This window comes from Nanorana parkeri, unplaced genomic scaffold, assembly GCF_000935625.1.
Source record: "Nanorana parkeri isolate BGI_ZX_2015 unplaced genomic scaffold, ASM93562v1 scaffold149, whole genome shotgun sequence".
Lineage (NCBI taxonomy): Eukaryota > Metazoa > Chordata > Amphibia > Anura > Dicroglossidae > Nanorana > Nanorana parkeri.
In genome coordinates, this window is record NW_017306417.1 from 1,991,841 (window position 1) to 2,018,015 (window position 26,175).

The 26,175-nt window shown below is 41.7% G+C and overlaps 1 protein-coding gene across 1 annotated transcript in view; it reads left to right on the forward strand.

The window, feature by feature from the left end:
* SLC38A11 (solute carrier family 38 member 11) overlaps positions 1–26,175 on the forward strand; it is a 38,905-nt gene that overhangs the window by 301 nt on the left and 12,429 nt on the right. Inside the window, exons 2-9 of the mRNA XM_018554237.1 lie at positions 4,462–4,582; positions 5,592–5,660; positions 9,097–9,237; positions 11,431–11,496; positions 12,883–12,989; positions 14,323–14,402; positions 21,551–21,621; positions 22,758–22,919. Of these exons, the coding sequence (XP_018409739.1) occupies positions 4,462–4,582; positions 5,592–5,660; positions 9,097–9,237; positions 11,431–11,496; positions 12,883–12,989; positions 14,323–14,402; positions 21,551–21,621; positions 22,758–22,919 (817 nt within the window). The remainder of the gene's footprint in view (positions 1–4,461; positions 4,583–5,591; positions 5,661–9,096; positions 9,238–11,430; positions 11,497–12,882; positions 12,990–14,322; positions 14,403–21,550; positions 21,622–22,757; positions 22,920–26,175) is intronic.

The window sequence follows — 26,175 nt, forward strand, 5'->3', positions numbered from 1 at the left end:
GTGATTTAAAAATCAGCAGCAGGAATTGAAGAAAAAAAAAACTACCCTTGCAGTGGGGCCCCCGAACTGCAAGGGTTAAATGCTTGGTAAGTCTACTAGTAGGGGGAAAAGGTGTAATACGTACCTTATTCCTCCCTCTGGCTGACTCCGCCCATCTGTGCCACCAGTCCCCCTAAACCTCTTCTCTAAGGCATTCTAGCCAGTGGTTTCATGCTGACATCATCAAGTACAATGCAGGACCAATAGTGACCATGCACAACCCGGAATGTAGGGGAGAGCATCAGAACCTGTCTGGGCAAAGAATGAGGTAAGTATTACACCTTATCTCTCTACCCTTAGACTTAACAACATTTAACTCTTGCATTGCCAGGGTAGTTTTCAACCCCACCGCCAGGGTAGTTTTCGAAAAATTCCTGGAGTTGTATCTTAAATTAATGATAAAAGTTCTTTCAGTGTAATTTTCAGGATCCATAACTACCGAAAATGCAGGTGGGAACAAACCTAATAGGGATGCACCGATACCGCCACTAGTAATGCTCCAATACTTACCCTTGATATCCGAACTTCCGGTCAGCGGGAGATTTCCACTGACCGGCAGTGCCGAGAGGGAACATGGAGCTGGCTTCCCGGCCAATCAGGGTAATGACTTGCCCAGCTTCCTGATTGGCCGGGAAGCCGGCTCCATGCTAGCAGAAGTACCGGTATCGGGACTCGGTATCGGCGAGTGCCGAAAGATAAATATCACTATTCGTACTCGATACCGAAAAACCGGTATGGGGGCATCCCTACTATCTAAAGTCAAAACATACCTTAAGAACCCACATTTGGAGTTTATCTGTATATATGGCAGTGTAGTCATAATATATGTTACAAAAAAAAGTGCTGAGACTACAGGGTAAGCCCACTAGGGAGTATTTTATTTCAATTATTCTAAATTGAGTCAAGTTGATTTACTACAAAATTAGGGATTATTCACTTTTTAAATATAGGAGCTGTATTCACTTTGGATAACTAATCAAGTGCAGGGATCACATAAGTGGGCCTTGCACTAATTAAATGATTGATGTGAACACAGTTTTACTTCTGTCAAGGTACCCAGCCTGGAATTCCGTCACTTCTGATAAGACCAGAATTGTATGCAGCACCCAGGAAGTCCAGTGACTACATTGTGTGGACAATGGGTGTGTTTATTGGGAACAATGAAAACAAAGAATGATGAAACATAAACATAATAAACAAGCAAATATAATACAACAAGCAAAGAGATAACACAAATAATCTGGTGCAACAAATATACAAACTGGGAAGTGAAATTATAAACAACTACGGTCGGTACAAAGGCAGGACAAATAAGCAGAGCAGGAAAGAGAGTAAGGGAGGGCTGAACAGGATTGCACTGGAAAAGGCTGATTCAAGGTAACAGGAAGCAGAACCAGTCAGGAAAACGGGCAGGAGGCTATGGCTCTGGCAACAGGGCCATGTGAAGTTGAATAGTCCTCAAGCAGCCAAGGTCAGGTTTTCATTAGCAACGCAAGTCTAATATCTGCTGGGAAACACCTACTGGTGGCCACAGGAATTACAGGGTGACAACCACAGGAGTACGTTGCCACCTGAAGGTAATATAGGTGCACTGCAGTTTCCTGACACTAAAGTAGGCTATACAATGTGCAAATTTTGCCCAGTTCTTGATGAACCAAACTAAATTTGCACAGTAGTTGCCCCTGTCGGCACCCACCCGCCCGACATCCCTTGATATGCTGATCAAAGGAGCAGGTTGGAAAATCTTTGGCCAAATTGAGCTTGCAATCAATCAGCATCTGCAAGCTCCATTTAGGTATTCTGACAGTGGCCGCAGCAGGGCATTTTTCCATCCACGCTGTGGATGGAGGAAACTGTTATATTTTCTGCATTCAGCCTGCAGGTTGAAGCCCGTGTATACCCAGCTTTATTCACTAAGATAAAAGAACATTCTTACAACTGATCTTTAGCCTTACTTTCCATCATGCACAGCTGTACTGGCTTCTCTACTATACTGAAACTGCTTACTCTGATTTCCCTGCACACTCTGAGCATCTTACACTGTGCATTAAAAGCTGCAGCAAGTCATTTAGAGCCTGCCACATTTTCTGGCTGGAGGACATCCACCATCATCTATCACTTTCCTCACCAACCTGACTGTCCCTTGCCCGCCCATTTTATTCATTGGATTTCAGTTCTTTTAATCATGGATGCTCAGCTTCAGAAGTGGGCATTACTACAGCTAGCTGTTTTCAAGAAGCTATATACAGCATCCTGCTGGCCCTTCCCAGCAGCCATGATATGTATGCATTGTTTAGAGAAGCAAAGAGATCTAGTGATGATGTCACTGGGTCTTACGTAAGGTATGTCTTGAAAACAAAAAGGTTGTATTTAATAAATGAATTATGTTGATGAGATGGGAAAGAAGGAACCAGGAAAGACAAAATAGAAGCAGATTAAACGCTTTAATGAATCCGCTCCATAGACTTTTACTAAGATGGAGCAGTGTTAAAGGTGATCAATGCGGAATACAGATTAGGGTTGCCACCTGTCTGGGATTCACCCGGGCAGTCCGGGTTTTGAGTCCTGTATCTGCTGTGTTCATGTTTCAGGCCAGCTGAAACCCCCGCAAGATGTCACGATGTCAGGCGGACAGGTGCATCCATGGGATCCTGGTGTTCCTGCTCATATAGAGCCGCGCTTCATGCACAGTACCGGTGTAGACCTCCGCTGTGACTAGGCTCTGACGGTTCATACAACATTTCCAATATCTCTATCATTCCATCTTACACATACACTACAATTTACTGCATGTGCAATGCTAAGTTTATACACACAGAGCCAGGATTTTGGGGGGTGCAGGACGAACCAGTGTGAGTGTTTTTTCATAACGCCCTTAATGCTCCTCATGCCAAAGAAACATGGATCTCAGCAAACAATGTGTGACTTTTTCAGACACTGTGTCATTTGGCCTATTTACCAAGATCTGCAGTGTATGGCCCTGAATCAGGGACACAAGATGTCACTCCTCGCTATCTCTCCTTACTCTCTCTCCTGGCTGTCTCTCCTCTCTGTCCCTTCTGGCTGTCTCTCCTCTCTCTATCCTGGCTGTCTCTCCTCTCTCTCTCCTGGCTGTCTTGCCTCTCTCCCCTGGCTGTCTTGCCTCTCTCCCCTGGCTGTCTTGCCTCTCTCTCCTGGCTGTCTTTCTCTCACTCCCCTGGGTGTCTCTCTTCGCTCTCTCTACTGGCTTTCTCCCCTCTCTCTCTTTTCTGGTTGACTCTCCTTGCTCTCTCTCCTGGTTGTCTTTCCTTGCTCTCTCTCCTGGCTGTCTCTCCTGGCTGTCTCTCCTCGCTCTCCCCTAGCTGTCTCTACTTGCTCTCTCCCTGGCTGTCTTTCCTCGCTCTCTCCTCTGGCTGTCTTTCCTAGATCTCTCCTCTGGCTGTCTCTCCTCGCTCTCTCCCCTGCTGTCTTTCCTAGCTCTCTCCCCTGGCTGTCTTTCCCCACTCTCTCTCTCCTGGCTGTCTTTCCTCGCTCTCTCCCCTGGCTGTCTTTCCTGGCTGTCTCTCCTCGCTCTCTCCCCTGGCTGTCTTTCCTAGCTCTCTTCTATGTCTGTCTTTCCTAGCTCTCTTCCCCGGCTCTACTTGCTCTCTCTCTCTCCTGGATGTCTTTCCGTGTTCTCTCTCTTGGCTGTCTCTACTTGCTCTCTCTCCTGGCTGTCTTTCCTAGCTCTCTTCTATGTCTGTCTTTCCTAGCACTCTTCCCCGGCTCTACTTGCTCTCTCTCTCTCTCCTGGATGTCTTTCCTTGCTCTCTCTCTCTCTCCTGGATGTCTTTCCTTGCTCTCTCTCCTGGCTGTCTCTACTTGCTCTCTCTCCTGGCTGTCTTTCCTTGCTCTCTCTCCTGGCTGTCTCTCCTCACTTTCTCCTGGCTGTCTTTCTTCAATCTGTCCCGTGGTGGTCTCTCCTCACTCTTTCTCTCCTGGCTGTCTCTCCCTGCTCTCTCCTGTATATTCTCACCCAAAAATTTGTAGCATGGCGCTAGAGTGTTCGGGTTTCGATTTGAAGAACAGGTGGCAACCCTAATGCAGATTAGAAATACAGCTTTGGTGCTGACACTCATTGGAAGTGAAAATGTGTCTTGGAGAAGCCATGAAACGTCTTCAACATTACACAACATGTCCAGTTGAATGTGAACTACTTCTAGCTGCAGACAGAAACTTTTAGAGTCTCAGTCTCCTTTCACATTTGTGCATCTGCATGTTCATGCTTTTTTTAGCACATTTTTGTTGTGTGCTTTTCATTCATATTCAAAATATAATTTTGCAGTTCTATGAACTATATAAACAACATTTATATAGTCCTTAATTCCTCCTCTATTGAATGTATACTACTGTATCTCCTACTGTATGTACTAATATTATAATTGTCACCTTTGTTTTTCTTAGATTGATATAAATGATACAGAATTACTTGTTGAAGAGGATAAAAAGGACAATAAGCTTACTCGCAATGTGTTCTGGGCAGGATTTAACATGATCAATGCCATCCTCGGCACTGGAATGATAGGTAAGACTGTATGCACAGAGAGGATTTATCATTGTGGAGTTGAGCAGCTGTACATACCGCCAACAGCAAGAAACAGCCAGCAGTAAAAATACATAACACTCTCTAAATGCTGCATAATGGCTCTATTGTCACCAGCAAGATAACGATCAAGCCACACTTCCCCTGTCCTGATTGTCCTTATATTTATGGCTTGCTCAGATGAGAGCTATTTTTAAATATAGAACTGTAACATCATTTTATAGATTAGGCTTATATTTCACTGGGTCATTAAAACAATTAAATAAAACCTTATCAGCTGCCACACTTAAAGCAGCATCACAGCCCTGTAGACTGGGCTCCTATTCACACTGGTGTAGAATGTGAACATGCACAAAATCACAAAATTTTGCATGCATCAACAAAACACGTGGAAAACATTTGTTGTGGTGCCATTCATTGCTAAAGGTACCCCAAAAACATCAAGCAGGACACGTGTAAATTGTGTGGCTAAAAATTATACAAAGCTCAAAGCTTACAAAAGGTGTGTGAGTTTTTTTGCAACATTTGTGTTGAAGGGCAGCCCAGAGAAATAAATGAGTTGCCCTATGTGTAACATACTATATATGCAAAGCCATTCATTAAATAAACGTGATGTCACACTTCACAAGTGTGAATGGGGGCTAAGGGCTCATTTACATCATAAGTCTTATACTTACCTCCGAATAGGCCACTTACAATATCTTGGTGTGTGGCCCACGTGGAGCAAATTCTGCAGGCTGCACATTTTCTTCTGCAACATCTCTATTCATTTCCATGAGGAACCTTTGCAATGGTGGCTGTGTGGCTTCCAGTGGGCTACACAGTGAAGATCTGGACAGGTAAATCTAAGACTTGTACAGTTATCTTTTAATTTGTATTGGCTGCTATGACTTAATGCCCAGAAATGCTTTTATGCACAGTGTTATCAGTTAAACCTATTTCTAATCCATGATTTCCGGACTCACTACTTTCTATGCCATTTTGCTGCTAGGACTGCCATACTCTATGAAGCTGGCTGGATTACCCATGGGAAACTTGAGCAGATCATTTTATACATATGATAAAAAACATATTCAGAAAGGCTATCTTCAGTGAAAACCCAATGTCAAAAACATCAGTAGATCCAGAAATATATAACAAACTTAAACATAAGCAAGTTTTACCTTTACTGTCAACAGTTAATCTAACATGACATCAAACATTTCTAAGGTATCAGCTTTGCTGAAGTGAGTCCTTGAGAGTTGTGATGACATACTTGTATGGGAAGCAGCCTGCTGTAGCAAGTTGCTTGCTAAGAATGTGATGCACGATTATATATTATACTTTAATAAAGCAAAAAAACAATTATGTGATCCCAGCACAGATCATATAAAATTAAACTTATTTTGGAAAGGTACTGTAAAGAGCAATGTTAAAGAGCAGGAACCAACTCCATCAAATCACACTGGAGTTTATTAGAGTCAGATGTGTAAAAAAAATATCTTTGGTAGTTTTGGGTTACTGCCGGTGACCATGACCATGAACTCAAGAAGCTGTGACCAAAAATGCAAGTAAAGGGCTTGCAAAGAACTAGTCACCAGTATTGCTTGTGGTCTCCCTGCAGCTGATCTTTTCCCCAGTTCTGCACCGTGTCTGGGCATGGTCACCGTGGCAGGACTTTTCTTCCTGATGTCAGAGCCATCCCCATGAACACTGATGATCTGACTAGTGAGGGGATATTTAGGAAGCAGCAAGAGAGGTGCATGAAGTACAGATTCACAGAATGGATGAAACCAATCCAGGGAGATCCATGCACAGCAGGTCATCAGGAACAGCTTCCTCTCCAGCAAGAGAATAATGTGAATAACAAGCAGCACAGTAGTGACATCATATCATGTTTCAAATCTCATGAGACTAGCATTCACAGGCGATTGCTTTAGATGACCTCAAACTGCAGATATACAGGTATAGGGCTTGAGGGACAAATGCTAAAAACTGGTGCCTGCATTGGAAGATTTCCCATCTTTTCCTGTTCTGGTGACAACCCAAAAACTGGGATCTTATTTTACTTTCACTGATAACGGTCACCAGGAAAAATAGAGAGGGCGAATCTCCCTAAAGGTGCCCATACACCTTACGATTATCGGACAAAACTTTTCGTCCGATGATCGAACCGTCGTACGATTTTCGTACGACGGCCCCATCCTGCCCCGATTATCGCAAGGTTCAATCAGCGGTAGTTAGAAAAAAACACCTGGACGACTTGCGGTAATTGACCGCAATTATTTTCGTTTGCGCATGCGCAGTGTTAATCGTACGACTTTTGACGGACGGAAACGCCACCAACCATGCGAACATCGTACGATCAACCAAAGTTTTCAAACATGCTTGACCGTCAAAAGTCGTACGATTGTACAGTACTATCGGTCGGGCACTCTATTCACACGTTACGATTGTCGTACGAAAAGTCGATCGCATACGATTATCGTACGATAATCGTAAGGTGTATGGGCACCTTAACAGGGACACAGACAGCAATAAAAACATGACAAGTGACTAATCCCTCCCCACCCTGAAACTAAAAAAAAAAAGTTTTGGCTTCAGTTGCACTTTAAGGAGGAGTTCACAATAAAATGTAGATCCTTCAGGGTAAATTTTGTGTCACAATTAATATTTCTAGATGTTCCCAGTTCCATAGCAAATCTTCACTTTTTGAACTCAGGTCCACTTCTATTCTCAGAATGTCTCGATAATTATATTCTAGATTACCATGCTGTTCTGCACTGTCATCTGTACAGTAAAATGGACACACAACTGTTATCGGGTCCTGTTTTGCTCTGGGGCAAAGATGCTCTATGTCATACCACGGAAATATCTCGGAGAAATGATCCTGCTGTAAATGAGTTAGTGGAACATATCTACACTTTTTCCCATTCGTAAATCCCCAAGGGGCAAACTGCAGACACAAGGGCCCAGAAAACAAGAATTGTTATATTGTTGAAAGTGTTTTAATTAATGTCTGGTCAATCTCAAGCCAGACTTCAATAATCATAGATGTTTTAAAGGTCTGCGGTTTCTATGCTAGTCTCAGTTTTCCTTAAAGCGGCCCTGCTGCTACATTACTAACTTGAAATAAGAGGCACCCTATAAAAGAATATGTATCATGCCCCCCTTTCCAGTAAGCAGTAAATGAAATATTCACCGATTCTGATACTTCAGTGTGTGTTAAATAGCCAGTCCTTCTTTGGGCCACTACATCACATGTGGCTTAACAGAGGACTGGCTATCTGGCACAAACTGAACTCTCAGATGAACATGTCAGGTGCAAAATGCTGTGATTGTGAAATACTTACACTTGCAGAGCATTCACCCCCTGCTTTGAAAGGGCAAAAAGACTTCAGTTTGCCAATGCAATGCACACTGGGATTGCCTTGTCATCAGCAGAGCATTGCTGGAAAACCTCATATGTAATCTCACGAGATCTGAGGGAAAGGCATTTTCCTCCCCTGAGATGATGTGCATGGTCACATGTTCTAGTCACAGGTGCCAGAAATCCAGGAACTAATAGAAGAGCTAGTAATCTGCCCTCAGTAAACGTGGCCACTGTGAGAAGACTGGGGGAGAAAAGAGAAATAAGGTATGCAAAGAATACCAAGCCGACAATTATCTAGAAGTATCTATTTGTAGATTGTCATTACTAAACACTTCTAAAGGTGTGTTTGTTGTTATTTTAAAGATATGGGTAAAGGTCCGCTTTGAGATGCACTGGGTAAAGATGCCAGGATCAAGACTTCAGCTTTGAAGCGCACATCATTAAATCATCAAAGCAGTGACAGTCCTGAGGTTTCTGCAGTGTTCTCAAAGGTTCACTTCAAAGGCTAGTTTAATGGTGTCCATTGAGGTCTATCTGTAATTCTTCAATTTATCCACCAGAGGTCATATTTGAGCTTTCTTTCCTTTTATAGCTAAACTACTGTACATGGCTATTTAAAAGTCACACTAAACTCAGAAGTTAGATCATAAAAATATATTCATGTACCTTAACTATTAACAAAAATGTATCTTATTTGTGTATCAGCTGTAGATCCTCAAATCATATGTGAGTTGCTGCTGTCAATGTCCTTCCTTTTGGAGGGTGGCTAATTTTGTTCTCCATGGTCCCTGTGTGTGTTGTAAAGAAGTCACCGCTAGATGGACTACAATCTCAATACAAATTAGTAAACTAAACATGAGATTGTAGTCCATAACGGGACTAAGCTAGGAGCGGAGGCTACTTTACACTTTCTCCTTAACGGGGTGTCAATGATTTGAGTTTTTGAATGTTTTGATATTTTTTTATAATCTGACAGAGCTTCTTACCCTTTATTATTGAGGATGTGATTCTAGTAACATGATCAGACAAAATATTTAACATGCTCAGTATTTTTCTCTACATGTGTCTGTTATTTGCTTATTTATTTTTTGCTGTACTTGTCACAGTTCACTTTATGTCATATGTCATGCTCTGTAATCTCTTTCTATAGACTATTCTATGATACTGCTGATTAAAAGTGGAGAAATGTCCGGCACTAGTACATATCAGTCTCTTGTCAGCAGGACGTTTGGTTTTCCCGGATACATGGCTGTATCAGCATTACAGTTTTTATATCCCTTTGCAGGTACAATCAATTTATTTCCCTGTGGATTTTGGGTGACCTCATCTCCTTGCTCAAGTTCATGGCTCCACTTCTTCCCCACAGTTATCATTATAGTTTTAAATAGTGATGCACCGTTACCAGTTTTTCGGTATTGAGTACGAGTAGTGATATTTTGCTTTCGGTACTCGCCGATACCGAGTACCGATGCCGGTGCTTCTGCTGGCATCGAGTAATGACATGCCGCCATGCTCCATGTTGTTTGGCAGGCTCGATTGGGCGGCGAGTAATGACCCACCTCCCGGATTCCTGATTGGCCGGGAAACCGGCTCCATGCTGATTGACTGGAAAGCCGACTTCCCAGCCAATCAGCAAGGAGCTGGTTGTTAAAATGTGAAAATCACATGACGCCTACAACTCAGGACATTGGCTGGTTAAAGAAGTGCTAGAGTTCCCCTTTAACGATGCCAAGGGCAGTCTGCAGACCATTAAATATGACTCCGACCATATGGAGTGCAGCAAACCCTGCGGCTAGAACAAAGCTGCCATCTCGGGATTGGCCCTTCATACCATGCTTTTAATCCAGCTAGGAGCAGACGAAATTCCGGGCTCAGACGTGACCGGCTGTCCGCTCTGGGATCTGTCCTTATGCCACCTCCTGACAAGGCGCCGTGCATCTTGTGTAATGCGCAGTGACAGCGCCGCTCCTCCAGTAGAAATGGCCCCATGTCGTCAGGCAAAGAGGTGGCACTGGAGCAGCTGTTTAGCTGGCTCAATGCTGACCAGGAAGCAGGCTTCCCAGCAAATCAGCATGGAGGCGGCTTCAGGAAGCCAGGAGGCGAGTCATTACCCGCCACCCGGCTTCCTGATTGCCTGGGAAGCCTGCTCCATGTTTCCCTACGGCATTGCCGATCAGAAGAAATCTTCCTCCTCGGGGAAGGTATCAGAGCATTTGAGCGAGTACGAGTACTCGCCCAAATACTCGGTAACAGCACCGATACCGATACTAGATTACGTATTGGTGCACCCCTAGTTTAAAGCTTGACACACATTACAACCTGATTGTAGCATATCTTGTAGATTTAGCAACAATTATATTATATAGCCAGACTTTTGTGGACTCATTATCACCTTTTTTATCTTGTTGGCCATCCCATTCCAAAACCAAATTACTAAGTTCAGAGGATTCCAGGGAAGGTACTGGTAATTCTACAACATACAAAGACATTTTAGACCAAGACTACAACTCCAGCTGTTGTTAAACTACAAATCCCTGGGACTCATGCCTGTAGCTGTCTGAGACTTGCAATGCTCCATGGGACTTGTAGTTCCACAATAGGTAGAATTCCCAAGGTTGCCTACTTCTGTGACAACTGTGCGCTTACAACCTTGTGGCGACAGTTTAGGGAAAGTTATGTTCTGTTTAAGCATGACTGGGCCACTGTGCCAAAGCCAGCTCCATAAAAATACAGCTTGACTAGTTTGATGTAGAGGAACTCCAGTGCCCTGCACAAAACCCTGAACCCTATCAACACCTTTGATGAACTGGAACATCAGTTGTGAGCCATTGGTAAGAGTTAACACTGTTGTCACAAATGTGTGTATCTCTAGCTGGTTCCTCTTGTACACAGTAACCTATGCAGAAAACATCCAACATTGGGTGAGCTAGATTAGATATATGCAGCCTGTTCATTCTGACTTTATCTCCTCTTCAGTGCATTTCATCAAAATGATGCATTATAGAAAATCTCAGGCTGCTATATTCTTCCCATTTAAAGCGATCCTTGCTATTCCTTTTGCTATTATATCCAGAGTACCTGTGCTTAGAGACCAGTGTAAGCGCTTTGTCACTCCCTCTCTGCTGTCACAGCTCTCTTGCAAACCCCAGCTTTGCTCTTTTTGCAGGAAATCATACAATTCATGAATGCCTGGATTTTCACATTGTGTGATTCTCTGCAGATCTGACATATTGATGACATGCAAATGTTTAGGAAAATCAAAAAGTGATAATTCAGCAGCCCTCCGAGCTCATTATCTAACTATATGAATCATTGTTCATGGTAAAATTCTGAACCACGCTTATAAAGTGTTGTGCAAATTTAAGAAATAGATAGATAGATAGATAGATAGATAGATAGATAGATAGATAGATAGATAGATAGATAATGTCTGAATTATATATACTGTACAAGCATGACACCTGATCATATCTTTCAGCAATGGTGAGCTACAACATCATAACTGGAGACATTTTGCCAAAAATACTTCAAAGAATCCCTGGAGGTGAGTGCCTTTACAGCAGTATGCTCTCTGTTTTTTTATTTTTTAAAGAAAATCGGCATTTTCTAAGTGTATTCTGGATCTCCTTCCAGCTGGATTTTTAAAAAGGCCACACAGGCCCTGAATTAACCCCTTAATGACTAACGCTGGGCAAACATGGCTCAAATCTCAGCCCATTCCTGTAAATCGCCGGACATTCAAGTCATGGTTGACCCTGCCGGCACCACCTGGATCTACAAACTTCGATTAGAAATCAAAGGAGCTGCGTGGAAAAAAAGGTTGACCTGAGCAGTGACTGTGCACTGTTTGGGTATTTTGACAGTTGTGGGTGCCAACAATCAGAATACATTAGCAAGCAAAGGAGATTCATCCATACACACTATTTACGTGTATAAAGGAATCAAGTGTTCTTTCTGCTTAGCAGAGCAAGAAAAATCTTTAAGTGTATGGCCAGTTTATGACATGTATCATACTAGCGACTCATCAACACGCCTCACTTCCTGACCCAGTGAAACACATCTTAGGTCCAGCTAAGTTTCTTCCTTATTTTTTCAAGAATACATTTTTATTTGTTTCATTTCACATACAATTCCATAAATTACATAATAATATCAATAACCTCTACATACTGTATATGGCTATTTCATATCTAAAATTTCTTGATTTCTTCTTAATTACAGGTGAAAAATAAGTCATAACCAATGAAAAATACTAGTACTTATGCTTGATTGGATAGTAAACTGACCCTTCACCATTACTTATTTAGCTGATAATGAGTTTGGATTTAGGGGAGGAGGGGAGGGGAGGGGAATGGTTGAAGGAGTGGGTATAATAGGTTGTTTTTTTTTTATGAATAAATGGGGTAAGAGAAAAGGCACGGGGCCGTGATTGAGTGGCATTCCAGACAATATAGTGCTTTTCGTCCTCTCTTTTCATGGCTAGATAAGTTTCTTCCTTATTAACCACTCAGTGACTGGGACACCATTTGCTTTGTAGCATTGTGCCATGCAGGCTCGAGACAAGGAAAAGGAAGAAAAGGCACATGGTGCTGTGCTGGTGAGTGAGGGTGCAGCAGGGGCCTCGGCATCCCCCCTGGCCTTTTCCGTCACCAAGCTATCAAAGTCACATAACCCAGCCAAAGAAGCTATGGAGAACCAATCTCTGTGTTTACCATAGAAGTTAGAGAAGTGGGGTTAAGTTGCACAGAGGTGCTCATAACCTGGAAAGATCCAACCTAGGCAGATCAAATCTGCACTGGGGTAATGATTTATGTTTTCTTTTTGTATAAAGTAAATGGTATAACAATACATTTTAAAAAATGGATATTTATACAGGGAATCTGCTTTGTGCTGTTTTGAATCACATATTCCTTTATTTTTCTCTTGGCAGTGTCTCCAGAGAGCGTACTTGCTGATCGTCGTTTGGCTATCCTGGGGACAACAGCAGTGGTGACTCTTCCCATAGCTCTGTACCGCAACATGCAAAGATTAGGAAAGGTATTAGATGTAACTAATAATAATTGAGGGCATTTTCCTGATGATTGCTGCAAATGCAGAAGAAAAAAAAAATAAGACACAAGCAGGCCAAGGATAAAGCTAGCCATACTGTAGATTTTGGATGAATGTTGGACATGTAGGCATGATCTGATCTTCCTTAATCTATGGGAGTGTCTTTAAACTCCTCACTTTTTCCTCTCTGAGCTCCCCACTGCCTAAACTCCTTTTTTGTCATTTCCAGCTTAAATTTCTCAGAAGTGTGTTTTAAACAAACTAAACATTTTGGATGACAATTTAGTCTAACAATTGTGTTGTATGCCTAGTAGCACAGCAAAATACTCTATTGCAACTCGCTACGTTTAATGGCATGAAGACAACAGTATTTATAGGGGCAGCACCAGCACCAAGAGCCCCTCCTCCAGTGTCCTTCATTCAATTACAACAGAGGAACTGGGGAAATGCTGCCTGGAGTGTAGGGTGCAGACATTCAAGTACCATCCCATTATTATTGAGCTAATAGACATAGCAGTGGGAAAAAGTCTCCCAGTGTGTCATTACTTAGTAATAGGCATGCCGGCTCTGCATTGTCCCCTAAGCTTGCCTGTGATGTAATACTAAAGCACAATAGGCAGCCTTGTTACTATGTAATGGTATGAGGTTGTAGAAAAGGTTTTTCTCCCAAGCCACCAATTGTTGTCATGACCCAAGTGTTGCATATCCCAAATCTATAGTGTAGCGTAGAGTATCTCAGAGTATCTCTAATCTATTCTATCACTCATCACTCCATTAATGGCTTGCTTGAAGACATGGATAAGATTGTCCCCCAGATCTCTCTGATGACAGCTAAATCAGGTGACTATTATTTCATATACCTCAAGGACTTACCTAGTTGCGATGAGGTTCCATGCAGTTTGCCGCATTTTGCAACATAACCAAATAGCATGGATCTTTCAAAACCTATTTATGTCAGAGAGACCTGTACTCACCAACGTGATGTGCTGCAGTGTGCTTTAAAAATATTCTTATCCCTATAGATCACTGTAGTGGGTGCCTGCTACTTTGTTAATATTGAGGATTTATTTGTGAACATCAGCGAGATAAAGGAAATTTGCTTTGCTGAACATTAGTTTAAATTACTCGAGTTTAAAAAAGTTTCACTTCAAGAAACATTTAAGTGAAAACAATTGGACAATATAGGATAAAAAATTACTGAAAAAAAAATAAAACCATCTATGATTAACCCATACAAGACAAAGCAATGGAATCATTCTACAGTGCAGTTTTAGACGATGTTCTTCTTTAATAACTAAATCTTACTTTTACTTCCCTGCAGGTGTCTTTGATATCTTTTCTTTTAACGGTTGTTGTCCTCCTGATAATAATCATTCGGGCATCATCAATGACAGTGGTAATGTAAGTATTGTGTACTACATCTGTTAAATAATTTCAATATATACATCATTCTTATTAACAGACAACAGTTTTAAAAGATAAGCGTAGGGAGTATATGCTGCTGAAGGTGGGGATTAAAGCAAAGCTCCTTGGTTCTGGCGGTGGAATGTCCCCCGACATACTCATGACTGCACACTTTGTCTAGGGGGCTCAAATAAAGCTGTATTACTCACCTGATCCTTGGTTCTGGCGGTGGAATGTTCCCCGACATCCTCATGTGTAATGCAGGTCAATAGACCTGCATAAGATGCGATGATGTCAGTGGTCCTAAGACCACTGGAACCCAGGGAAGAAGAGGCTGCCGGGACCAGTCCAGCATCACAGAGGTGAGTAATACAGCTTTATTTGAGTACCCTAGACAAAGCAAGCACTTAACCCTTGCAGTGGGGCTTCCCTCCTTCCACCCCAGATTTTTTTTGTTTGCCCGTAGTTCTTTAAAGGAACATGTGGGAAGAAAAATATATTTAGGCTGACATTGCTGCCCTCCTTCTGAAAATTCTAATTGCCTGGCTCTCATGCTCATTAAATGGCTACAATACTTAGAGACACTGACCTGGAACAAGTATGCAGCATCTGAAGTCAGAAGCGCTTCTCTGCACACTAAGTCCAATCCAGTGACCCAGAAAGTACTGAAACCTCAGGGTCAACATAAGCAAGGAACCAGTATTTTTAAGCAAGAAAGTCAGCAGTACATGATCTCACTTTTTTGTACATGCTGTCATTTAAAATTTTCCCGGTGACTATAAAATTCAGTTTCGGCAGCAGGTTCCTCCAGGTACTTTCACATGACAGCACATTTCCTGGAGAGTTCCCCTGAATACCGGATCACTCCTACTTGCAACTAGGAACCAGTACCCACCACATCCCCTGCCATACTATTGATTAGTAAGGCTGACAATTACAGTGATGGATCAATAGTGGTGTGCAGCACTTGGGAGGTCCCTGGCTAAATCCAAGAAACCACAGAAGCTGGTTGCTATTTGCATAAGAGAGCACTGCAGTATCATGGGTGCCATGCAGGGAATCGAACGTGATCTGCAGACAGGCTACTGTATAAAAATAATGGCAGTTTCCTATGTCTTCTATAGCCCCAGGTTAGCTTTAAGGGCGCCCATTTACGTATATACAACAGGCAACATAAAGGAAAGTGCTGTTACTAGTGATCCTGTTGCCATGGATAACATTTTTGGAACAAAAAAAGCATTTTTATCTCAAGGACATTTCCAAAATGCATATTGAGTGAGAGAGTAATGAAAACAAGGAAAACTATTCTATTCAAAACGCAGGTGTTGGTCAGTGGCCTGTATCATAGCAGGGATATATTTCTTTGTTCCTATTGATCGGTTGTATCAGCTCGCGGTATACTGAGACGCCGCAGCCGGAGCGGATTCCGACGTAGATGACGGGATCCGCCCAGCTGCGTGAGTGACAGCTGGCTCTGCCTATCTAGAGGCAGAGCCAGCTGTACCCGCCCCCTTCCTCGTCCGTTCCGCCAGTCAGCACTGGCAGATCGGAGCAGGGAGAGGGGAATCCAGCCCCTCCCCCTGTCACGGCAGAGAGCCATGACAGGATCGAGAGGTGAGCGAACCTGGTATGTGTTCGCTCACCTCCCGATCTACTGAGCCGACCTGTGACAGTCTCATTGTCACAGGTCGGCTAGAACTATGAGGTGAGTGGGAATCACTCATCTCATAGTTCTCCTTTAAGAGTAAGCAGTGTCAGCCTTTTTCTGTCCATGTACAGTAAAGCTGGAGTATCAGAGGAAGAAGCAGCACAAGAAGCTAATAAGCTCAGGTGCTGACAAACAGCCTGTCGATAGGTAAAGAAAACAGAGTGACCGAGAGATGATCTCATCATTGCACTGCTTCCTCTTTTACTGCCCAATCACTGGCATGGCGGTTCCAGAATGACCTGTGCACAGAGGAAGTTGAATGTTCCTGGCCATCAGACTGAGGACATCTAGTGGGAGGATAAAATTGTGGGGGGGAAAATGATTGGGACTGAAGGAGAATATTGCAGCAAAATATGATTGTGTTATTTTATTTTTAGTGGTTATTTTTCATCGTTATTTTGGTCGGAGGTTCACTTTAAATGAAAAATACTTTTAAAAAGTTCTTCATCACACATTCTTAGGCACTGATGAATGGGTAGAGGCCATCTTGGAGTACTTGGGGTACCAGGACAGCTACCTTTCAAGTGTATGAAAAATACTTTTCTGCTTTATAGTTTTTGGGAGTGGCCAGCTCTGGAGCACTTTTTGTCCTAAGGCTCCATTCACATACAGTATAGTGTTTGTGTTTCCCTCGTGGTTTTCCGCGGGGAAAACCACACAGCCCGAAAACGATAAAATCTTTACATCTGCACGGATTCCGCTCATTTGAGGCTATACTATAGCTGTGAACATGCAAAATCCGTCCCTGAAATCATGCCTGGACTATTTTGAGCGACCAAATTGCTGCAATAGTCTGAACAATGCACAATAACATGCATATTTTTTATGTTTAGAGCAGTTCCGCGTGTATTCGTATGGCCGTGTGGTAAACCGCTCTTGTGTGAATGGAGCTTTAGTCTTCCTATAGCGACCAATTTGGAGACATGGTAGGCAGCAAGATCTGGAAGCCAATGGTGGACATTTCTTCTTGTCTGAAAGCTCTAAACATTTTGAAGGAGCATTGTTCCCCGAGGCAGCAGAAGTTAGTTTCAGTCAGGGAAAGAGCGACTTCAAGATAAAATGGCAATCATACTTGCAGTTCCTTTAAGCCAACTGTCTTAGAACGTTCTCTAGAATAATAAATTCCCCTTTTATTATCATGATTCTATTGTTATTGTGTGATTATTTTTGTTTTACCACTAAAAGAAATTTCCCTCATTCTGTTATTTTGAAAGCTTGTTAAAAATAGATTATACAACAAAATAATAGTGCCAGCATTCCTAAATCATTTTGTTATTTAGCTCCCTCCGCATATATTTATATCCTAACATTGTGCCATTCATGATTTTGGCAAACCTTCCTGAAAGCCAACCAGAATTCACTCTGCCGAGGTCAGACAAGATGAATTCTGATTGGTCGCGATGGATCACTATTCTAAAGAATTAGAACTGCAAAATAAAAACTCTACCAAACAACACTGATGGCGAGTTTATAATCAGTGCTTCGCCAGTGTGTTATTTTGATACCTAATAGGAATTTTGTGCTGTTTGTTGTCTTTCCAGCAGAGGGCGACATCTGACAGGTTTTATCTCTATAGTGAAGCTTTCCAGCGTAATAATAGAAGCTTGTTCAGATTCTGAACTTCAAAGATACCACAAAAATGTTAAAAGTAACACAAACAGAGAACATATTTACAAATGATGAAAGCCGGATTTTACGGCTCATGTTAGATTATACAACAAACTGTGATTGTCAGGGAATCATTTTCTACATTACTTCAGCCATTTAGTAAATTGATCCCTCTTATATTTTGGACAGAAAACTTTGTCACAATTCTGAGCTCAGAAAATTCACTCAATAAAAGCTGAGCTCCAGGCAGCTATAAAAGACACAAATGAATGCGGCTCTGTAATCATTACATACATAAGGGTCCATTCACACCGGATCCTTTGTGTTACGATCCCTTGCATTACTATACATTTTTTCAGCGGATGCTAACGGAAGGACACTGACAAATAAATGGCTGTGAATGGGGCTAGTTCACACCACTCGGTTCTGTTGCCTTATGTTACATTATGTTGCGCTGAAAAAAAGTAGAACATGCACTCATTTTTGTGAACTAACCCCATTTGCACCCGTTCATTTTTCAGTGCCCCTCCATTAGAATCCATTGAATAGCGGATCACAATGCAACGGATTGGAAGGTACAGTTTCCTTCCGATGTTGGTGTTAATGGGCCCTTAATGTATTTTTGCAAGCAGTGTAATTATCTGAATATGACCTGGTATCAGCCTCTTGCAGTCTAGTATGCAGACTAAACTCAGAGGGGACGGAAAAAGCAGCACAAGGAGACAATCAGGAATGCTAAGTTGCAAGGAGCTTGCTGGTAGGGGGAAGATCCCAGTGAGAGGGCACTGCAGGGACCATACTTCAGAGACTTCAATGATCACAGGGAGAGAGCAGTGCAGGGACCATACTTTAGAGACTTCAATGATCCCAGGGAGAGGGCAGTGCAGGGACCATACTTCAGAGACTTCAATGATCCCAGTGAGAGGGCAGTGCAGGGACCATACTTCAAAGACTTCAATGATCCCAGTGAGAGAGCAGTGCAGGGACCATACTTCAGAGACTTCAATGATCCCAGTGAGAGAGCAGTGCAGGGACAATTCTTCAGAGACTTCAATGATCCCAGTGAGATGGCAGTGCAGGGACCATACTTCTAAAACTTCAAGGATCCTTGTGAGAGGGCAGTGCAGGGACCACTTCAGAGACTTTAATGATCCCAGTGAGAGGGCAGTGCAGGGACCATACTTCAGTGACTTCAATGATTCCAGCGAGAAAGCAGTGCAGGGACCATAGAACACATCAGCCTGTATTCTCAAAAGATAAGGCAGGTCAAAGTCATAAGACAATCAGTGAACAATAAGAGAAGTGATGAACAACCTTTAGTATAAAAAAAATGTTTCTAATTTGTAACCCTTTTTTAAATTTTTGGCAGATAAATATAAAATATTGCAAATTAATATTTCATATTTCAATTTCCAGCCAGCAGATGGTGCACTAGGCTTTTTTACACCTGTTTACCAGGTTTTACAGAATAAAAAGCCTGCTGTTTCCAGAGCTGAATAGCTGAAGCTCAAATTACACATCGCTCACTCATACTTGGGTACCAGTCACAAGGACAGGAATTGTTACCCCACTGGGGACACAAAAAGTAAAGGGTCTCTAAGCCTCTACTAGGTTTTGGGTGAAATTCCCAAACATTTGGGTGAATCAGTTTACATTTCTAGCCCAAATCAACATTCCCCCCTCCTTCCCAGGCCACTCCCTCTAACCTAACTAAAGGTCTCCCTGTGTGTTGTCTTTTTTATATGCTTACCTTTAACTGAGTGCTCAGGACAGTGATATGATGTCGCAGGGTCCTCTTCAGCTCCTCTCTGGGCTACGCAGTATTTACTAACGCACCAGTAAATTGTGAATTAAGGGTGTCGTGGTGATACTCCTTCAAGGGGTGGAGCCATGACACCCTGCATTCACAGTAGAGTCCTCGATTCTCCTGGCTGAATAACGCTGGGCATCATTCAACCTGGAAGACTGAGGACATCCTGTGGCCACAAAGAGGTACTGCAGGAGACAGCTCCAAAACTGAATGTGAATACAGGAGCCTAAGCTGATTTTTCTTTTAACAACTCCTGGGGGACATTTAAAACAAACAAAAAAAAAAAAAACTGAGAAAAACTGAAAGGTGTCACTATATAAACACACAGACATGCACAGACATGCACAGACATACTGTGTGCACACACATCTCTGTACAGCCAGAAAATAAAAAAAAAATACAGAATGTCTTCTGCATCATTGTTATGTACGTTAGAACCGAAGGACTGGTCTGTCTCTGCGTATCTGACATTTCCCTCTAAATCGCAGTCACAGCAGTCAGCTGACATCATAGCTGTGTAAACAAATGCAGCAAAAGCAAATAATTCACTAACTGTGGGAAAAACTGTCCCTGCAAATGGGATCTTGGGAATCACAGAGCAGAATGTTTGTGTGGGCTGACGGGGGGGGGGACTTAAGGACAAGGGAGATAGGAAATGATTGTCTTGAGGGTTGTTTTCCTTTATAATTCTCATAAAATCCTCTCTAACGAAACCGTACAAAGAAAGGGAAGCCAAAGATGACGATTGGAGACCCAAATAAATCATTACAGGCCTTTGGATTTTATTTTTAAGAGAACCTGTTGCACAATATTCATCTACCTCCCCGTCTGTCTACTGGGTACAGTGCATAGTTACTGTTGCACACATATGGGTCTATTTATAATCTTTTTTTCACACAAGATGTGCACAATTTTTACCCAAGATTCACGCATTTTTCTAATTTGCTTCAGCTGGAAAAATGTGTGAATCCTTGGTGAAAGTTGTATGAATCTTGTGCAATAACTTTTATAAATAGACCCCATAGTGTAACACATAGTAATTCTGGGTGAATGGAGGCAAAGACAAATGTTATTAACATATTTTCTTTGCAGGTTGATTGTAATATCAGGAAAATACCACAATATGGCCACTAGATGGCAAAATAAATACTCCTTTCCTATGCTTCTCTTCTGCATCTAGTGGTCATAGAGTGGTATTTACCTGAAATTACATTTGATCTAGAAAGAAAATATTCTAATAACATTAATTTTTGCCTCCATTCACACAGAACGCATGTACATGCAATTGCGCAGGGTGAATGACACAGAGCGTGTGTCACGAAAAAAGACGATAAAAGACACTAAGTCTTATTTTCGGGGGATATCTTATCTAGCTGCAGCTGTCCGCTCTGCCGTCCAGGGAACCACAAACAGGTGTCTGGCAGGGGGGCGGGAGGGAGCTGCCTCTCCGCTTTTATATGTTGCACAACTTTCATGAGAATGTATGTTAAATGCCTTTTTTCCTGTTCATAAAATTCCATATAGAAAAAGTAATAACTAAAGAAGAAATGCCTGCTCTGTCTGTGGTGCATTCAGGTGACATAACTTTAACTTTCGGAATCATAGTGAACATACCTCATGCCAGTAAATAGGCTGCTTATAATCTACTGGATGTTCTTTAGCCCCAGTTCACATCTGGGCCATAAAAGGTGTGATTCTCCTAGAAAAACACTTGTATACTTTTTCAAGTGACAAGCAACACAACACTCAGGTGTGAACGGATTGAAAAATAATAGGATTCTTTATGTTGAGCGGTGTGGCACTTTGGTGAATACGTTACAAAAGTTTCCAGCGTGAATAATGACAGATTCAAGCTCACGTGTGGGAAAGTGAATATAGAAATGATGTACAAGTTCAACATAATCAGAAAGCAATGTTTAGTCATATACTCAATCCAGACATTGGTTATTGTGCTCAGGATTTGTCTGACAGGGCCGCATGGTAAAACAAAGGTTAACAATTTTGTTCATCACCTTCTAGACCCTACACTGAGGATGCATGGGCATTTGCAAACTGGAACGTGGTACAAGCTGTTGGAGTAATGTCTTTTGGTAAGCTTCTCTCGTTATAGGTTAACTCTACCCAAAACTTGTGTTTCCATTTGGGATAGCAGCTGGCAAATGAAATACTACATATCTCTATGAGGTTCCAGAGGCAAAATCCCTAAAAACAATTCTCAGGTCTATCCAACTGCCATAACCAAAGCTAAAATGATGGAGTACAAGCCTCCAGAAACATCCCTCACAGCAATTTTTAGGTCTATCCAACTACCATGACCTAAGCCTAATAATGGTGTACAGGCCTCCAGAACCATCCCTCACAGCAATCCTCAGGTCTATCTAACTGCCATGACCAAAGCTAAAGGATGGAGTACAGGCCTCCAGAATCATCCCTCACAGCAATTCTCAGGTCTATCCAATCACCATAACCAAAGCCAAATTACGGTGTACAGGCTTCCAGAATCATACCTCACAGCAATTCTCAGGTCTATACAATTGCCTTGGCCAAAGCTAAATGACAGTGTACAGGCCCCCAGAATCATCCTTCAGCAATTCTCAGGTCTATCCAATCACCATAACCAAAGCCAAATTACGGTGTACAGGCTTCCAGAATCATACCTCACAGCAATTCTCAGGTCTATCCAATTGCCATGACTAAAGCTAAATGATGGTTTACAGGCCCCCAGAAGGCTCCCTCACAGCTATTCTTAGGTCTATCCAACTGCCATGACCAAAGCTAAATGACAATGTACAGGACTCCATAAACATACCTCTCCGAAATAAAAAGATCCCCTATTAGAAGGTTGTTATTGCAACAGTTGGAAGATTTACTCTTGATTCCTGTTCTAGTGCATCCCCCCTTACTAACATTGGTTGCACGGACTCACCAAGGGGTAAACATATAGCAATAAAACCTGACAAGGTTTCTATCCCTATCCTTCTCCACACAAAGCTAGAAGGAAAAGTAATATATATTGGAACAATGTGGATTGGGGGTTGTCTTTATAACAATGGAGAATAGGATCTAGGGTGGACACCAACGTCTGCTTGGAGGGATTATCTATATACTTTACATTTTTCACATGTTTTTGTATGTTTAAATGCCAAGTGTTTTTCATTTCCATTTCATTTTCATCTGAAATACATCAATCTGCATTGTCTCAATCACTAGTTTCTCTTTATTTCAGTGTTTATGTGCCACCATGCCTGTTTTCTGATTCATGGATCCTTAGAAAACGCAACAATCAGCAGCTGGTCCCGTATTACACATGTATCAATGATAATGTCACTGATTATCAGCCTTCAGTACGCAATCTTTGGATATATAACATTCACAGGATTCACACAAGGTAATGTACAATAATTATTAATTTACGAGAATACATTTCTACTTCATATTGACAGTAAAATATACATAATTTCTTCCATTTGAATATCTTGTCCCAGCTGCATATGTAATTATATTGTAGATGACACTTAGGGTCATATTTATAAGGCAGCGAATGTGCCTTTCACCCAACATTTATTGGTGGTGAATCAATCACTGCCATTTTAAACACATGTCCTAAGAAGATTCACCAGCAGTCAGAGTCACTGCTTTAAAAATTAGCAATTGCTTGTAAATTAGTAATTACTTTATAAAATAATTCACTTCAAGTTATTTAATTCACAAAGTAATTGCTTCTTCATTTAGCAGTTAGTGACTTAGTAATTGCTAACACACCTAGGTAGCTCTGTAAAGAAATCTGTTCTAAGAAAAATATGGAGGCTTCCACTTCTGCCCTCCTTCTGAAAAATAATTTTATGAGTCACTGACTCAGAATAAGCGTTAATTAAAGTCAATTTTCTTTTGGATGGTGGGAGGAAAATATAGTATTTAGTGAATATATGACCCAATATACAGATACTGTAACTGTATATTACTGAAGGTCCATTACATAGACAATATATTTTTCAGTGATCCACTCTATATTGCTTTCAACAAACCCCAGCATGCCCCTGTTTACAGTACATTTGGACATTGCATGGAAGTATGTATTTTGTTATATAGAGGACATATAAGCATGACACTTCCACTTCACTGTGCATGGCGAGTGTAATTCTCAGTATCTGTTCTTATTATGTATGTATGAACACTGCAGAGTGCCACTTCTCTTGTTCTGCATGCAGGGTGTGGTTCTAAGTACCTGCTCTTATTCTGTAATTATAGACACAGCACAGTAGCACTTCTCATGTTTTGTATGCTGGGTGTAAATATCAGTGTTATTATACCAGTATGGTCATTGCATGGTACCGCTTCCCTTGCATCTTAGAACTGTTTCTGCACATCCGTTCTTATTTGCTAAATGCATAGCACAACTTCCTAGGCTTGCTCAACATCTTTTGTTCTGTATGTATTTGTAAATCCTCTTTTTACAGTGAATGTTAAGTCACACCCCTTAAAGTATTTACCCACACCCGAGTTTGCCACAGTGTGTGACATTTCCTTATCACCCTATGAACTGTTCTCCCAGATTGACATCTCTAATAATGTTATTATGTTCATTCATACTGAAGAAACATTAATCTATGTTCCCATTTAGAGTTAGGGGCTATGTAGCTCTGCATGCTCCTAGCTCCAGTCTATATTTATAGGGTAACTCTACTTTCTAAAGATAAAAATGAACAATCTTTAAAAAATGAATATAGCATATATAATTGTCGCACAAGCCATGTTGTAATTCAATGTTATTAAAAAATGACTTTTCCATTTAAAACTGAGGCATTGTAATGTTCTAAATCTGCCACAAAAATGAATTGCAATATGGGGACCTGGGGGCGTTAAGTATACACTTGGTGTATGGAACACCCCCAGAAATGTCACGTCCTGTTTCTGTGATTGGCTGACTGATTTTGTTGGCATCCCTTACAAAAGGAATTTCCCTTTTGGTGAGATTCTCCTTGAGGGTTAATTACTACAAAAGGGATGCCGACACTGCACCTTTCCCTGTTACAACACAGGAAGTCCACCAGCTGATTATAATGAACACAGACCCTCCCATTCACGGATCAGTATGGAAATGACATGCTGCAACAAACAGCATTTCTTTAGAACAGAAACGGGTAGGAAACTGAAACTAAGTTAGCTAAAATCCTTGCAATGTACATTAATCACCCAGAGGGGATTGCTTTTTCCCCCCCAGCAAAAGTGGAATTACTTGTTAAGATCAGGAACTAATCAGCATGGTTCCCAATCATGTGATCACCATGTCAGCTATGACATGGAGACCACATGGCTTGGTTTGTATACGGCTGTCAGTAAAAGTGACAGCTGTCGATGTAGTCTGTGCGCACAGAAAGAAATGCTTTTCTTAAAGTGACATTAAACCCTCAGATTTTTTAACATAAAACAATACTGTAATGTGTGCCTTACTGTAATCCATGGTTGTTTCCCTTCTCTTTGCTGCTCTTCCTTTTAAATTTGTATCTGTTCTCATGCTGGGCAGAACTTCTGTTTTGCAGCAGACTGCCTTGTCTCTGAAATGGCTACATGGTGTCTGTGTGTACGTTTGCAACCTGAGCCAGCACTACAGGAAGAGGCACTCAGCTGCAAAGGGAAGTTCTCCCCAAGCATGAGAAGAGATAAGGATTTAAAAGGAAGAGCAGCAAAGAGAAGGGAAACTACCATGGATTACAGTAAGGCACACATTAAAGTATTGGTTTATGTTAGAAAATCTGAGGGTTTAATGTCACTTTAAAGAAGACACAACAATGTTAAGCCTGCCAGGCTTAATGAGAAAAATCTTAAGGTGTATGCCCAACTTAAGAAATCTTAGCAAACTATTTATTTAAACATTCTACCAAATAAAAGCCTTTTATGTCCTTAAAAACAATGTAAACATTATCTAGGCCGGCAAGTTAGTCTCAAAGTTATAAAGGTTCCTTTCAGATGGCGCAGATCCCCTCTTGATCGGACAGTGTGAAAGGGGCCTAACTCAAATTAACTGATGCTGCTTAACCACCTGTTGCCATTGTAATTAAATGACCGGATGGCAGCTTCCTGAATGTGGGTGGCCGTTTTTTCCGATGACCTTTCCTGCCCTGCTCGCGCCCTCCGTTAGGCACGAGCGGGAAGAAATCTGTTTGAAATGTAAACAGCCAGCGATGGCTGTTTACATACAAGCTTTCCGGCGTCTGTAGAGATGCCCAATCGCTTGGATTATGCATGTGGGTATGGGGACCCCCCAAAAAATTGGGGTAATAATAAATGTTTAATAACATAAACTAGGGAAAACATTTTTTTTTTAATTTACATCCGAGTGCTCCTTTCACATTGGAAGCCCCCTTCCTCCCCATCAGCAAACATTTGCCCCTGATAAAGCTGGAAGGCACACCAGGGTGCCAGGAAAGTTTGATTACTAAGTTACTATAACTAAGGTATAAATACCGGCAAGTATTGTGTAATTATGTCAGTAGCTATGGTAACATTCAGATTAAACGGTGCTCAATATTTACATAGCCAAGGTTGTACTGTGTGTTTGCTGACTGTTCTTGTGTCCAATGCAAATATCCCAGGAAAGAAGACACACTAAGCTATTTTACATATTTAACAAGTATATATATATA